Below are 17,690 nucleotides of genomic sequence, written 5' to 3' on the forward strand. Positions count from 1 at the left end.
GTTGCTGCTGCTGCTGCCGCCGCTAGAATGGGGAGCCCAGAGGGCGGATCAGGACAGAATCCTCTGGAGCCTCCCGTTTTCCAGCTCCTTGCCTGCCTGCGGGAGCCGGGGTGTGGGCGTCGGGGATGAGGAAGCATTCTTTTCCCCCTCACACCGCCCCCTGAGTCACCTCCAAGGCAACCATCCTTGCGTGTTCGGGGCCCCACACCCAGGCAGGCGGGAGATCTCGGGAAAGTCCCCAGAGGGTGTTGCTCCCGTCAGAAGCCCCAGACCCCTCGGTAAGAGCCCTTTCCTCCCACTGACCCTAACCTCCGCTTCAGGAGAGGGAACCTCAGCCTGTGGACCTCGGGTTCTCGCTTCTTTCTCTGACGGGCTTTGGAGACTCTGAACAGCTAAGCTAACTGCCCGAGGGCTCCCACCTGGGGAGAGGGCCAAGTTCCCCCCACCCCTCCGAGAGCCCTGGACAAGCTGGACTCGGGACCCCAGACTGTGGTTCCAGTTCTCAGAGACATTCTAAAAGGCAGGGGAGGTAGCAGCTCTGGTGGGCAGGTGGCCAGGGCTCTCTAGCCTGAAGTTGCCTCACCTTTCCCCTTGGGGATCTGACTCAGATGCTCCTGGCAGGAAGGGCTGATACAATAGACTTGGAGGACTTTGCTCAGGCTTAGGAAAAGCGGACCAAAGGAGGAAACCTTTCTCTCTTCCCAGATACTTCCTTCCCCCTTTTGTGTCTGAGAGCAAGAACTTGCCAGAGAAACCTTAGGCCAGAGCCAGAACCAGGGACTGGCTGGTCAGGGGCTTACCTGGATCCTACCTGCAAGAACCAGCTCCAGGCCTGCAAAGCCTCCTTCCATGGCCTTGTCCATCCAGCATCCTGGAGTTGAAGACCTAAAAGCCATGAGCTAGAAGGACCTTTCGACTCCCTCCTTTTACAAAATCGGTTCAATAGGCACGTATTAAGCATCTACTGGGTGGGACAGACTATGCTCTGCTGTGGGCTCTGGGCACAAAGATAAAGGCAGCAGGACCCTTTGCTCAAGGACCTTCCTGCTGAAGAGAAGATGGAGGCACAAACCAAAGAGCTGCGGCACGAAGGAGCAATGTGCCAAGTCCTCCGGAATCCAGGCAGAGAGCTGGGGGGAAATCTGAGTGGGCAGAGGATTCGCCATCCAGAGGAGAAGAGACTGTCAGGGTGGATGGCAAGGAATGGAGCCTTGAAGGAAAGTTCTTTGTGATGGGGAGAGAGTTCATTCTAGGCACAGAGAACCACCCGAGGGAGATGAGAGAACAACACAAGGGATTAAGTTCTGGCTAGACCTAGATCTTGTTGAAGGGTGTGAATAGCATATATCTATATCTATATCTATATCTATATCTATATCTATATCTATATCTAATATATTTATATCTATATCTAATATATTTATATCTATATCTATATCATCTATATCTATATCCATGATTTTCAATTTCACATATGCACATATATGGCATGCACATGCTTGTAAAGCATGCACACATATAATACACATGTTTAAAGTACTAACACATACACATGATATACATGTTTGTTCTCACATGCATGCACCTATAACATGCACGCACCTGTTTGCAAAGTACTCACACACATGTGTGCATATAATATACACTCATGTTTGTAAAGTATCCACACATATGCACATATACTATACATTTGCACGTTTGCAAAGCACTCACATATATGTGTGTATATATAATATATGAGTAGATGTTTGTAAAGTACCTACAATATAATGCACACATACATGTTCTTACTCACATATGCATGTACACATTTGCAAAGTACTCACACATGCAACATAATATACATGTACATGTTTGCAAAGTACTCTCACACATGCACATATAACATGCACTACATGCTTGTACTCACACAATACACATATAATATACATGCACGTGTTTGTAAAGCACACATGCATATATAGTATATATGTATGTTTTTAAAGTAATCACACACATGAAATATAAAATACATGTACATGTTTGTGCTCACACATGCACATATAATATATGTATGTTTGTAAAGTGCTCACATATACAATGCATATAATATACATGTATATGTTTGTAAAGAACCCACACATAATGTACATGTACATGTTCTTACTCATACACGCACATGTTTGCAAAGTACTCACACACTATATGCATATACTATACACATGTATGTTTGTAAAACAGTCATACATACATGCAATATAATATACCATACATGTTCATGCTAACGTACGTGATATAATACGTATGTACATGTTTGTAAAGAATATGCCTGCATCTGCACATATACCACGTTTTTAAAGCACTCGCAGTGCATATGCACATATGATATACATGTTTGTACTCACACCTATATGCACATATATAATGTACATGTACATGTTTGTAAAGTACTTTATGTCCTACTCCTAAATGGGTAGCTAAATGGTATCATAGTACATAGAATGGCAGTCCTGGAGTCAGGAAGACTCCTTTTCCCAAATTCAAATCTGGCCTCCAATATTTAGTAGCTATGGGATTCTGGACAAGTCATGTAACCTTCTGTGCCTCAGGTTCCTCATCTGTAAGATGAGCTGGAGGAGAAAATAATAAACTACTCTGATATCTTTGCTAAGAAAACCCCAAATGGGATCATGAAGAGTCAGACATGACTGAAATGACTGAACACAACAGACATAATTAGCCCAAAAAAAGGCATTTACTCATGTAACTGGGCCCTGGTATGTGTACAGACCCCCATCAGTTTGCTCAGTTGATATAGCTTTCCATTAGAATTATAGATTTAAATCTACGAAGTAGGAATCTTAAAGTTTATTCAGTCTAACCTCCTCATTTTATAGGTGAAGGAACTAAGCCCCCAGATAGGTTAAGGAGTTGGCCCAAGGCAACAGCAGGGGTGACCGAACTAAAATTTGGACTCCAGACCTTTGACTTCAAATCCAATATTCTTTCCACTACACCACAAGACCACCAGGCCCCCAGTGCCATGCCAAATCAACGGAATGAGTACAAAGAAGGAAGAGTACCCGGAGAGTAGATAAATGTGTTCTTGCCTACCTTGGGCTTTTATGCTATTGCCCTGGAGCACCCTATTAATCCCCCCAAAGAGAAGAAAACTGGTCCTTAAAAGAAGCCAACTCCAGAGGGAAAAGGTGCCAGGTGCACTGAAATTGAAAAGCTTCCACACTACCTTTGATAGTCCCCAAATAACCCAGGCAGAATTCATTCCGTGCCAGGAAAGTTGAAGATCTGAAGAAAGGAATGCCAGGGACCTCAGATGGACTGCCTCTGGGTCCCAGGCAGACTTAAATCATAGACAAGGAGAACGTTTAAGCTAGGAAATGACTGGTCCAGGGGCTCTTGCTTTCTGCCCTTCCTCTCATATACAGAAGTGCCCCTAAACGTTTAGCTTAAAACTGAGCTAAGACCTCACCCCCTAGCCGCGAGGCTCTCTCTAAAAATTGGACCTAGGGCAGCCCCTAGTGGCCATGAAGTCATCCTAACCTCCAGGGTTGATGGCCTTAACTTATCTCATTGTATTTTTACTGGCATGACTGATTTAAGATTTGCAAGATAACCCTTGTATAATTTGAGTCTCATAACGTCCCTCTGCGGTAGGTACTACTGGGATTACTACCCCTGTTCTTCAAAGGAGGAAACTGAGGCTTCTTCATATAGCCAGTAAGTATCAGAGATGGGATTTGAACTCACCAATTGGATTTGAATTGCCTAGAAACTAAGTCCAACAATTTGGCTATTACTCCATACTGTCTCAGCCTCGCGGGATCCAATTTGTCATAGCCTGTCGAGTTCAGAGGCTCAGTTTGAGATTGAACCCTCAATCAGCTCTTGGGAGTGAAATCATCTCCTCCGTCATTGGACTAGACAAGTCAATCAAAGAACATTTTAATGTATGTCGTTCAGTCCTAGGAACTGAGGATGAAAGGATGAATTGGAAAGCAAAACCTACCCTATGTGAAAAATCAGTGAACTAGATAGTCTGTGATCAAATGGTAAAATGAGTAGTCTAGATTGTGAGAGGGCAGGACATTTGGAATTAGAGAACCTACAAGCTCTGCTATTTTAGATAGGTCACTTAAATTCTCTATTTCTTCGTTGATAAAATAAAGGCATCAGATCAGACAAATATTAAAGGTTTAGAGAAGAGAGATTAGTAAGAACAAGAATAGCCCCCAAATCTTAAGAGTTGGAAGGGACCTCAAGGCCATCCAGACCAAGATTCCTCTCTTCAATGTCCCCACAAGGGGTCATCCAGATTTTGAAGACTTCCAGTGGGGGGAACGAGCACTTTTGGTCAGCTTTAATTGTTGGGGAGTTTTTCCTTGCAATTAATTTAAATCTGCCTCTCTGTAGCTTCCCTTCCTTGCCCCTAGCTCTATTCAATTTAACCCTAATTTATTGAACATTTGCTAGGTACTATTTGCTGGAGATGCAAAGACAAAAAGAAAAGAGTTCTTGCCCTCAGGGAGCTTATATTCTACTAGGGAGAAAACAACATATATACAGGTAAATAAACACAAAATATGTACAGAGTAAAGAGAAGACTCAGAGGGAACACAATGGCTATGTTCAAGTATTTGAAGGATTGTTATGCAAAAGAGAGATTAGATTTGTTCTGTTGAGAATTTTCCTCCCCTGATTGAATGTAAAGGACTAAGACTATTTAATTTTTGTCTTTGTATTCCCAATTTCTGTCACATTTGTTGTTCAGTTATTTCAGTTATATCTGACTCTTCAAGACTCCATTTGGGGTTTTCTTGGCAAAGATACCAGAACAGTTTGACATTTCCTTCTCCAGCTCATTTTGTAGTAAAGAAACTGAGACAAATAGGGTTGACTTGCCCAAGGACACACAGCTATTAAATAATTAATCAAATTAAGTAATTTGAACTCATCTTCTTGACTCTAGGCTACTTGCCCCAATAAACATATTGATAATATATATAACATAAATAATATATCAAATATAAATACATAGATGTGTAAACAATATATGAACACATAATATATAATATATAATATAATAATACTATAAAATAGTATTTGTATTTGTTGTCATGTCTGACTCTTCATGACCCAAATTTGGGGTGTTTTGGGCAAAGATATTAGAGTGATTTGCCATTTCCTTCTCCAACTTATTTTCCAGACGAAGAAACTGAGTCAAACAGGGTTGAGTGACTTACCTGGGACCACCCCAGCTAGTGTCCATGGTCAGACTCAAACTCAGATTTCACAACCTGTCACAGTAGGTGTGTAATAAATGTTTGTAGTTTGATTAATTGAGAATCCCCATCAAGAACCCAGCATGACTAGTAACTCACCTTCCTCTAAGCCCTTTCTGAAATCCCTTTAGTGACTGGTGCCCAACAGATAGACAATCTCCTCTTTGATCAACCATTGGTCTTCCCTCCCTGCCTTAAGGGCTGGTACCAGTGGCCCAACCATATACCTGAAACATATATCAACTATACCTCCTACCTCCATTGAGTCCCTGGAACTCTCATTCAATAGGCTCTGCTATTTACTAGCAAGGCACTCAGTAAATAGTTGAGCCACAGTATCTATGACTTAGACAGCAAGCTAACGGAAGGTAGCCCTGAATGTCAAATACTTTGCTCCCAGGAACAGTGTGATGTATATCATGGATGAACATGCTGAGAGAAAGGGTGAGCATAGGTTCATCTCCAGATGCTTCACCAGAAAATCCATGCTGCCTCCTGGGAAGAATCCCCTTTTGTCAGAGATTCATCTATTTAGAAGTCACCAAGTTCAATCCCTTCATTTTGAAGTTGGGGAAACTAAGGGTACATGATTTGTCCGGGTCATACATCTCTTAGGTATCTGAGGCAGGGTTTGAACCCAGGACTTTTGGACACTAATGCCAGTGTTCTATTCATTATGCCACATTGTCCCCAGATGGCACACTGCTGTGGTCCTTCTTTCCAAGCCCATTACCTTCAAAGAGATAACTATTTCAGGCTCAGCATCACAGAATCTGAGTTAAAAGTCACCCAGGGTAGGGGTTCTAAACTGGGGTCCATGAACATGGTTTCTAAACTATTTCAGTAACTGCATTTCAGTATAATAATAATATTTAAAATGTTTAAAACATGCTTATGTTATCTCATCTGATCCCTTGTCATCCTATATATTTTATTGTGCATTTAAAAGGGGTCCAAAGGCTTTCCAGACTGCCCGAGGGGTCCATGACACAAAAAAAGTTTCATGAAGATTTCCTAATCTAACTCATCTACAAAAGGAATCCTGACTACATACAACGTAGCTGACAAGTGGTCTTTTACCCTCTATTTAAAGACCTCCAAATTGGGGGAGCCCACTAGCCCCTAAGAAAGGCTTTCACCTTTTAGGTGAGCAGTTGAGACCAAGAAGCCTGAGAATCATGTAACCACTATGGGCTGACTTCATGACCCTCTGCCTTCCTTTTGAAATTACCTAGCCTCTAAAGTAAACAGGCCAGCCTTCCTGCCACTCCCTGAGCCTCTTCCTCCACTGGATATGGGAATATTTGTTGTGTGTTCTCAAATAAAACTGGAGAGACACATTTTTTTTTAAAAAAAGAACAAGACTGTTTAGTAGGGTAGGGCCAGATTGGAGACATCTTTGAAAGCCAGGAAGAAGCATCTGGTAGGAAACAGGAAACACCATAAGTGTTTTTACCAGAGGAGTAATACAATGAAAGCCGTGTTTAAGGAATATTAGTCTAAAAGACAAATAACTTTGAAAGATTTTAGAATTTCAATAAATGCAACGACCAGTCAATCAACGAATGTTTATTAAGTGCAGGTTGCAGGCACTATGCTAAACAGAGGAGATAACAAAAAACAGAGCCTGTCCTCAAGGAGCTTACGATCTAAAGGAGACAACATGCAATTAAATATATGCCATACAATCTACATGCAGGGTACATAGGAGATAATTAACAAAGGGAAGGTACTGGAAGCAAGAGGGAGTGAGGAAGGCTTCTGGAATTAAGAGGGAGTGCAGAAGGCTTCGAATAGAAAGTGGGATTTTAATTGGGACTTAGAGGAAGCCAGGGAGGTCAGTAGTTGGAATGGAGAAGAGAGAGCATTCCAGGTATAGGTGACAGTCAGAGAAAATGCCCAGAACCAAGAGATGTGGTGTCTTGTCCTGGGAATAGCCAGCAGGGCACCAATTCCAGAGGATCAAAGATAGAAAGCATCTTACCAACCTTCTGCCAGAGGAGCAATAGACTCTGGATGCAAGATAAGACATACGTTTTTGGAAATGGTCAATGTAGGAATTTATTTTGCTTGTCTATGTATATTTGTTACAAGGGTTTTGTTTTTTCTTTCTACTTTTTCAACTGGAGTGATGAGAAAGAAAAAATGAATGCTTGTTAATTTAAAAAAATTTAAGGAATATCTAGAATTAGTATACAAGATGGATTGATGGGGAGAAGAGACTGACTTCAGAAGGGTTAAATAGCTGGGCTGCTAGATGGCTCAGTGGATAGAGAGCCAGGCCTAGAGACAGGAATTCAAATCTAGCCTCAGATTCTTCCTAGCTGTGTGACCTTGGATAAGGCTCTTAACCTCAAATACCACTTTCTTGCCTTGGAAACGAGACTTAGTATAGATTCTAAGACAGAAGGTAAGGGTTTAAAAAACAATAGTAAGTTAATTGTAGCAACCCAGGTGTGATGAATGCTTACCCTGTGATAATAAGTGGTGGGAAAGAAGAGGAAGGAAGGGCAACGAAAAGCATTTGAAAGGAAAAATAACTGACATTTGGTGACTGGAAGAGAAAGGAGAGGTGAAGCAAAGATATCTACAAGCAAGGGAAAAGACTCTAGATATGTCAATATTTATAGTGCACTTTTTTTTGGTTATAGCAAAGAATTGGAAACAAAGGATATGCCCCTCAGTGGAGAAGCTGAGCAAATTATGATTTATGAGATATAATGTAATATTACTATATAAGAAATAACAAAAGGGAGGGATTCAGAGAAACCTGAGAAGACTTGTATGAACTGATGACAAGTGAAATCAACAGAACCAGAAGAATAATTTATACAATAACATTGTCTAGGAAGATAAGAACTTTGGTCAATGAAATGAACAATAACCACTTAAGAAGAGTGATAAGAGAATCATACTCTCCACCTCTTGACAGAGAATAGTAGATAAGAAATGCAGAGTGGGACATGCATTCTTTGACATAATGTATGAAACTATTTTTTCCTTTAAATTTTTTTCTTTTTTTTCCAATTACATGTAAAAGCAATTTTTAACATTCATTAAAAATTTTTTGAGTGCCAAATTTCTTTCTTCTTCCCCTTCTCCCTCATTGAGAAGGCTACCAAATTGATATAGGTTATATATATATCAATCATGCAAAACTTATTTCCAGTCAAGTTGTGAAAGAAAACACAGATAAAAAAAACTTAGAAAAGTAAAGTTTAAAGTGTTATGCTTCAAACTGTCTTCAGACTCTATCAGTTCTTTCTCTAGAGGTAATTAGATTTTTTTAAACATAACTCCTTCAGGGTTATCTTGAATCATTTTATTGCTAAAATTAGCTATCATTCATAGTTGATCATCAAACAATATTGCTGTTCTTATGTACAATGTTCTCCTGGTTCTGCTCACTTTGTTTTGCATTAGTTCATGTAAATCCTTCCAGGTTTTTCTGAAACTGTCCTGCTCATCATTTCTTTCTTTTTTTTTTTTTTTATTTTAAACCCTTAACTTCTGTGTATTGACTTATAGGTGGAAGATTGGTAAGGGTAGGCAATGGGGGTCAAGTGACTTGCCCAGGGTCACACAGCTGGGAAGTGTCTGAGGCCGGATTTGAACCTAGGACCTCCTATCTCTAGGCCTGGCTCTCAATCCACTGAGCTACCCAGCTGCCCCCTGCTCATCATTTCTTATAGCACAATAATATTCTATCACAATCATATACTGCAACTTATTCAGCTATTCCCCAAGTAATGAACATTTCCTCAATTTGTATGGAGCTGTTTTGCTAGATTATATTTGTTATTTGAGAGGGAATTTTGGGGGGGTGAAGAGGGAGTTATAGTGAGAGAGGAGGTAGTAATAGCAATGAGAAAGGAAGGAAAGAAGTGCCGAAAACCGCAAATGGAGTCACAAAGAATTGGACACAACTGAAACAACCAAAAACAAGCCTTCTCTTCTCTAGGATAAAATTCCACACTTTTTTCATTCACATATAACTTGGTCTCCAGTCTACTCAGTCCTCCAAATGCCTTCCTTTTGCTTTATTCTAAGCTATCATTTTTCTTTCTAATACATGGCACCCAGAACAGAACATAAGACTGACCACAGCAGAGTAGAACAGGACTATCATTTCCCTCATTCTAAATCCTAAAACAACTGTAAGAATAATAAGATTGTGGAATTATAGATCAGTGGCAGAGCAGATAGACATTTACTAGCTGTGTGACCTTGAAGTCATTCAATCTCTGCCTTCATTTCTTATCTGTAAAATGACGATAATAATACCTGGAAGGGGGTCCCAAGAAGTGCCTGTGTTATGTGATTGTTAGTGATTATTATTAGTATTATTAATTGAAAGGGATATTAGAAAGCATCTGGTCAAATACCTTTATTTAAAAATGAGGAAACCGATTCCCAGAGAAGTTAATTAATTTATCCTAGGTCACATAGTCAATAAGTAGTATAGTTAAGGTTTGAACCCACATCTTTGGACTCCAAATCTGGTGTAATTACAATGTCACTATCCCCTTTCCCTTTGTGTAGCCTCAGATCCCACTAGGTTTCATGACTGCCATATCACACTATTGACTAATACCGAACTTAGAGTCCCCTACAAACTCAAGATCATTTTCAGAATCAACTCTCTATCTTGTACTTGGGAAGCCGGATTTTTGAACTCAAGTTTAAGCTTGATATTTATCCTTCTTAAGCTTCAACTCATCAGACTCAGTTCAGCATTTTAGCCTACTGCAAATCTTATTTATTTCTAAATCCTTACCTTCTGTCTTGGAATTGATACTAAGTATTGGTTCCAAGGCAGAAGAGTAAATAGCTTTACCTTATTTCCTCAGTTTCTTCATCTGTACAATGAGCTGGAAAAGGAAATGGCAAACCACTCCAGTATCTGCCAAGAAAAACCCTAAATCAGTCATGAAGAGTCAGACACAACTGAAATAACTCAACAACAACAAGGAGGAAGCCATGGTTTAGAAAAGGCAAGATCACGCAAGTAGTTAGTAGCATAGCTAGGATTTGAACCCAGGTCCCCTGATTCCTTGCTCAGTGCTTTCTCCACTCCACCACTCCCCATCTTTCTTACTTTCCATTCTTCTCCTATCACAGACTTAGAACTGGAAGGAGTCTCAGAGGCCATCAAGCCCACTGCCTCTTTTTACAGAGGAAGAAACTGAGACTGAGAGATTCAGTGATTTACTTAGGGTCACAAAGTAAGTTTGAAGGCAAGATTAGAACTCAGATCTTACTAACTTCAGGTCTAGCACCCTCTCCACTATTCTTTGTTCCAGTCAGTCATACATCTGCCACACATATACCCATCACTCTCATTTCCTAGATGTGCACTTGTCATCCTCGAAGTCACCCAGACACATCCCTGATCAACCACTCTTCCCCCCTCCTTCCTCTAGTCTAGGACCTTCCCTACCCTAACTTCTGGGCTACCCCCACTAGATGGCTCCACACACCTACTCTTCTCATCACTCCCCAGACTGGAAGTCCAGATTACAAAGCTCATTGGTCCAGTCTCAGACATAGCCTAAATACTTTTCTCCCCACTTACCCTAAGCACCATGCCTGTCTCCTCCCCTCACAGACAGGCGCTCCACTTCCAAATGCCTCAGTCCCTCCCTGCAGATACTCCAGTCCTTAACCCACATAGCTGACATTCATCTTGCGTCTCAAGGTTGCCAAAGCCCTTCACAAACATTATCTCATTTGACCGCAGGTCCTTACCTGAATACCTCCCCATTTCCTTCTCTCCTAAATCTCTCCCATCCTCCCAAAGTCCTGATCTCTTCCCTTTTTAGAAGGCTTCAGCCATTGGGATCTCTTTTTTTTTAAAAACAGAATTTATTGGCAAGCGGCTCATTCCCTCCTTCCCCTCCCCACATCATAGAAGGCATCGTCTGCAAGACAGATCTGTATAGATAGATTATGTCTTTCTTTGTGTTTCAGTTTCTCAGTTCATTCTCTGGAGGTGACATTCACAAGTTAGTCTTCAAGTATTAAAGAGTGTAGCTGTGTATAATGTTGTCTTGGTTCTACTCATTTCCCTGTTATTATCTCACGTAGTTCTTTCCGAGTTGTTGTTTTGGTGTTTTGGTTTTTTTTTTAATTAGCTTGCTCATCATTTCTTATGGCCCAATAGTATTTGTTTGTTTTTATGTTACCTCTTGCTTAGCACTCCTCCACCTGAGGAAATCCTGATTCCAAATATCTCGCCCCTCACATTTCAGATACCCCACTTCCAAATACCTCCTTCTTCTCCTGGCCCAGTCTTAACTATCTTTATCTCTAAAATGTATCAAATTGGGATAGGCAGCATTTTTCAGAATTTCAGAACTAGAGAGGGCAATCTTTTCATGGAAGGGGTATGGAGCAATTTGGGGGAGGGGTCATTTCTTTTATTCTTTAATATTTTTTCCATGTTTCCATGACTCATTTTCTTTCCCTCCCCTCTTTCCTCCCCCCTTCCAGAGCCAACCGGCACTTCCACTGGGTTATACAAACGTATCACTTATACCCATTTTGGGGGGGTCATTTCTTAAGTGAGACAAAATATTTTTATCCAGGGGACCTCTCTCACCTGTGGGAGGGCAAGCCATTTAATATCTTTATCCCTCAGTTTCCTTATTTACAAAATAAAAGCATTAGACCCTGTGACTTCTAAGTACTTTCTAGCACAAATTTTATGATCTGGGTCATCTGTCGGAAATGTCCATAATCATTTGCTCCCAGCCTGACTTTCCCCAAACCTACTCTGTGGGCACAGCCTGATGAGCCCTGATCCAGTACCTTTATCTGTCCTTCAAGACTCTGCTCAGCTTCCACTTCCCATAGGAAGCTTTCCCTGTGGCATTCTCTTACTGATGGTGGTTAGTTTTCCTCTCCTCAAATTATGTTCTTATCCATGTCTGAGTTGTGTCTCCTCAGTACACAAGGAACAGAAATTCCTTGTGGATAAATGACCCAAAGGACTGTATCGTTTAACTCTATCTCCAGAATCGAGGTGCTTGGCATTTTAATAAATGTATATTGAATTGAATTACAGAGATATGATCCATAGAGATCTGAACAGGACCCTATTTCTGCCCATACAGATTGGACCCCATGAAGCAGCTGTAAACAGTGATTGAGAAGGACTGGTAAGTTGTTCTTTCTATATAGATCTTCCTTTTAATTGCTAGGGAGTAGCAGGAAGAAGGTGAGTGCTGACAGTCTAGAATACTGGGATGATGCAGGTAGATGATTCTATTTGCACTGAGACCATCTTAGCATCTGAGCTGTTGGAGGGTGTTTAGGAGGAGAGAAAAGCCTTTGGGATTCATGTATCCCTTCATTAGCTGTTGAATGAATAAATGAGGAAAGAAAAAAAAAAGAAAAGATTGGATTCAGTTTAGGCATTCCCACTCATATCTCCCTCTACTCTTCGCACCCCATTTGGAAAATGTGTTTTTGTTTAAGTATTAACAGCTGCACTTTATTGTCAAATGCTTTCTTGTCAACTTGAAAATAATCTCCAAAAATAATTTTACCCACAACTCCCTTGCTTCCCATTTTTCCTCTCTCCAATCTATCCTCCACTCATTTGCCAAAATGATATTCCCAAAACACAGGTCTGAACCTGTCAACCCCTTGCTCAAAAATTCTTGGTGGCTCCCCATTGCCTTTAGGATAAAATACAAATTCCTTAGCCTAGCATCGAAAGCTCTCCACAATCTGGCTCCCACCTCATTTCCTATTACTCTATTTTACACACTTAACATTCCAGCTCATGTACTTAATATTACATCTCCTTCTCCATGATTTTGCACACATAGTTCCCTGATAGCCCAGAAAACATTCTCTCCTAACCTCAACCCAGGGGTATGCCAGGACCAGCTCTAACAGATCCATTGTTTAAATGTTCAGCTGGAGCTTTTACACCTTGAAAATCATGAATGATATAAATCAGGGAATGATTATTAGGTTGATTGTCTCTTCTTGAAATTGACTTGTATATACCTCATGAGTGCTGTTTGAGCTCCTTTTTTTTTCCCAGTCGTGTTTGATTCTTTGTAATCCCATTTGAGTTTTCTTGGCAAAGATACTCATTTGCCATTTCCTTTCCCAGCTCATTTTACAGATGAGGGAATTGAGGCAGAGTTAAGTGACTTGCCCGATAGCTAATAAGTAGAAGATCATCACATGATGATCAGAAGATCATCAGAAGATGAATCTTTTGACTCTGGGACTAGCATTCTATCTATCCACTGCACCTACTAGCTGCCCTATAATTTATGTATACTTATCTGTATATTCCTATTTTCCTAGCACAATATAAGCTCCTTGAGGGCAGTAATTGTTTCCATATTCATCTATATGTTCCCAGGACCTAGGAGAGCTCTTGGTACTTAGTATTTGCTAAATAAATGTTGAGTTGAGCTTTTCTTTCTCATCCATCCTCCTACTCACAGATTCATGCTATTCCCACTCATCTTTCTACACTCTTCATAGTAAGGAAGTAGAGAAAACACTGGAGAAAATATCAGTCTCCAGATTTGAGTCTGGTAATGGAAGCATGTGCCTTCTTCCTACCTCCTTAGAGCACTGGAGCTCTAGGCTTTCCCTGTTTCACCGATGTGATACCCAAAAAACAGTTTTTGTCAGTTCCCTTACACTGAGTTGACTTACACCTGCATCTTTCTTCTCTCTTCACTTCATATTAATAAATGTAAAACTTTAAGGATCAGCTCCTAGGGGACAAGGACTAAAGCATTTTAATCTAGAATTAAAAATTGATGACAATTGATGGTAGATTGCTTAGTGGGGGCACTCATGTATGGTCTAATGGAAAGAGCATTGGGATTGGAGCCAGAAGACCTAGTTTTAAATATGAGTTCCACCAGTTATTTGATTAAGTCACATATCAACACCATGCCTCAGTTTCTCCACCCCCAAAATGTGGGTTATAATCCTGGAATTGACCTCCCTTCTGAGGCTATTAAGAAGATCAGATAAGATCATAAACTTAAGCAACTGTAATTCACCACAAAACTAGGACTTGTCTCCTGAATGCACATACCCTGAGCTGAGAAGAAGAGTCCTGGGCTTATCTAGCTATTTAATTAATTCATCCACAATAATTCAAAACAAAAAACAAAAAATAACTTAAGTTTTAGTCTCTCTTCCACACAAAATCCTTTGGATTTCATTCTTTTAAGAATTTTAAGTGTTTTAAGATAGGAAGTGGCTTGACTCCCCAACAGTTCTACTTCCGGTTGTCTTAGGCAAGGGTGGAGAGTGGTTTTATTGTCCCCTACTTTCTTCCCAAGCCCTGCCCTCTGATCAGAAGGTTTTATTGTCTTCATTCCTTCCTTCCTTCGAACCAGTCCAGGGATCACATAAACCTGTTGGTCTCTATTTCTAATTAAGTCACTCACAGGGATCCTAGGGATTTTTGTAATCATTGAATCCAGTCCCCTCATTTTACAAAGGAGGAAACTGAGGCTCTGAGAGTGAAATGTGGGGGCAGGGTACAACAGATTATGTATTAAGACTATGGCTCTGAGGATATATAATTTTGAATCCTACATGGCTTGACCTCTCTTTGTAAGGCAGTATAGCCTATTGGGTAGAGAGCTGGCCTTGGAATCAGGAAAATCTGGGTGCAGTTCCTTTTTCTTAGACACCTACAAGCTGTGTGGCCCCTGGGCAAGTCATCTAATATATCAGGGCTCTGGGCAACTCTTTAAAATTATAGGTTGGGGCATCTGGGTAGCTCAGTGGGTAGAGAGACCTGGAGACTAGAGGTCCTGGGTTCAAATATGACCTCAGACACCTTCTAGCTGTGTGACCCTGGATGAGTCACTTAACCTCAATTGCCTAATTCCTATTGCTCTTCTGTCTTGGAACGAATACTTAGTATCGATTCTAAGATTGATGGTAAGAGTTTTAAAAAACAACACAAAACTATAGGTTGCAGAGAAGATGCCAATTGTCCTGATAGAGAGCATCTCTTTCCTTACCAATGAAATCAGAGGTCCCGTACCTACCACTAAGAACAATGCCCTGGTGGCATTAAGGATCTCTTAACTCCCGAGTCCAGCCATGTCCTCTTTCCTCCTCCATCATAACCTTAGCCCAGGTCTGTGCTATAAGGTTGTCTGTCCACCTTTTCCCCTCCCAGCCTCCACAGGCTAGACCTGGGAATGAGGCTATGGTGATGGATTCTCTCTGCTGGCTCTCTGGAGGAGCCTGGCTGATAACTGGATGAAACCCAGCTCAGCCGAGTCCCAGTGGGTGTCCTGGTGTAATCAAGTCTGTTCAGCCGCAGTGAGAGTTGAGAGCACACTGCAGCCCTGCTCAGCTGTCTCGAGCCCCAAGCCTAGGTGAGCATGCAGCTGTCTGGGCAGGTCTGGAACCTGCCCAGCCTGTTCCTGCTCTAGGACAGGTATGCCCCTCTGCCCTGCTAACACCCCATGGTAGAGGGGGGCAGTGCCACGGAAGGGAGGGAGGAAGGAAGGAAGAGAAGCAAAACAGTTGGTATGTTTCTCACGAGTTGGAAGGAAGAGGAGGTGTTCTGGGATCTGGCCAAAGGAGAATGGAAATGTTAATCTTTCCCTTCACCTGCTCTTCTAGGCCAGATATACCCCAGAGGCTCAACACTCTCCTACCCTCCCCTGTCTCTCGTTATTGTCTGTCACCAAACGGACTCGAGAGGTGTCATTCATCCATCTTTGAGGACTAGGTCACGTTGCTTCTTTTCCAGGGGAAGTAATGCATTTCCACTGGCTCTGGTCAAATTTGGACTAAATATGGAGATAGTCAGGAAGAGCTGGGTTTGAAGTCCAGCCATCACCTACTAGCTGTGCAACCTTAGTTATAATAATAGTAATAATAATAATAAAGTTTTATGGTGTGCAAAGCCTTTTACACAATCTCATTTGATTTCCTCAAAAACCCTGTGGTGTAAGTGCTATTGTTATCCTCATTTTGTTGTTGTTCAGTCTATCAGACTCAGCTGAGGAACTTAACCCAGGCAGAGGTTAAGTGACTGGTCCAGAGTCACACATCTAGTAAGCCTTGGCAAGTTTACCCCTTTCCACTGTACCACCTTGCTTGCCTCAGGCAAGTTATTCAAATTCTCACAGCTTCTGTCTGCCCTTGAAAAAGAGGAGGATTGGGCCAGATAAGCTTTTAAGGTCCCTTCCCAGCTTCAACATTGTGCCCCTCTGGGGTGTTCCTAGCCAATCTCAATGCCACCTTCTTGAGCCAAGAACTGCTTGCTTCCTCAGAGTTGTTTCCTGTTGGTTCCTAAGCTCAAATTCTCATCCATTATCCTCTCCAAGATCATAAGTTGGCCTTTAAGCCTAAAGGGACCAAAAGAGTAATCTAGCACAATCTACTGGTTTTACAGGTTAAGAAACTGAGGTTTAAAAAAGGTAAAGTAGTAGAGACAAGATTAGAACCCAGGTCCTCTGATTCCCCACTACACTTGCCCTCTTTCCACATAGGATCATTGTTTTTTTAGAGCTGGAAAGAACCTCAGAAGTTCTCTAGTCCAGTCTTCTCCTTATACAGACGAAGACTCAGAGGCCCAGGGAGAATTGACTCGCTTGAGTGGCAGAGCTGGGATTCTCTCCTATGTCTTCTGACTGCCTTCTTCTGCACCCCAGGTGGTGCAGGGACCGGATTGGGAGAGAGTTGGGACACTCAGTCCATCTGCCCGGAGTGGCCGGCTTTGCAGGGGCCCCGGGGGTCTGTTTAGGAGTCACTCCATCTAGGGCCCTGTCTCTGGGCCTCCGTCATAGAGGCATGGCCCGCCAGCTCCCAGTCTCCTCCCCCCGCCCCTCCATGCCGGACTCCTCTCCGTGCAGCCCAGACCCCTGAAAAGGACACTGGGGTCACCTCCCCTAACGCTTCTCGGGACTTTGACCGTGGGGCGGCTGCTGGGTCAGTACAGCCCCCCTCCCTGCATATCTCCCTCCCAGGGTCCCCCCTCCTCCGCCCCAGCCGTCGGTCCATCAGTGCCCAGGCTGGGCAGGCGGCTGCCCGGCGGGGCGGGGCGCCTGCGAGAGGCCCCTCCCCGGGGGCGGGCGGGCCGGGCTGGGGGCGGGCAGCGGGGGTGTCCCTCCCCCCTTCGCTCCCCGGTAAAGTCTCGCGGTGCTGCTGGGCTCAGCCCCGTCTCCTCCTCCTGCTCCCTCTCGGCCGGGCGGCGGTGACTGTGCACGGAGATCGGAGCGGGCAGCGCAGCCGTGCCCGCCCCGCCAGCATGGCCACCACCGCCCCCTGCACCCGCTTCACCGACGACTACCAGCTCTACGAAGAGCTCGGCAAGTACGGCTCGGACTCCCCCCGCCCCCGGGCGCTCCTGCGGCTCCTCCCCCCGCCCCCCCGGCCCTGCACCGGCCCCGC

The 17,690-nt window shown here is 42.7% G+C and overlaps 1 protein-coding gene across 11 annotated transcripts in view; it reads left to right on the top strand.

The window, feature by feature from the left end:
• Positions 1–17,484: 17,484 nt before the first annotated feature.
• The window catches only part of CAMK2G (calcium/calmodulin dependent protein kinase II gamma), a 72,233-nt gene continuing 72,027 nt past the window's right edge, over positions 17,485–17,690 (top strand). For all 11 annotated transcript variants that reach the window (XM_044659058.1, XM_044659057.1, XM_044659061.1 and 8 more), the window contains exon 1: positions 17,485–17,612. In XM_044659058.1, coding sequence (XP_044514993.1) covers positions 17,548–17,612 — 65 coding nt within the window. In that variant the 5' untranslated portion in view covers positions 17,485–17,547. The remainder of the gene's footprint in view (positions 17,613–17,690) is intronic.

Source organism: Gracilinanus agilis, chromosome 2 (genome assembly GCF_016433145.1).
Source record: "Gracilinanus agilis isolate LMUSP501 chromosome 2, AgileGrace, whole genome shotgun sequence".
NCBI lineage: Eukaryota > Metazoa > Chordata > Mammalia > Didelphimorphia > Didelphidae > Gracilinanus > Gracilinanus agilis.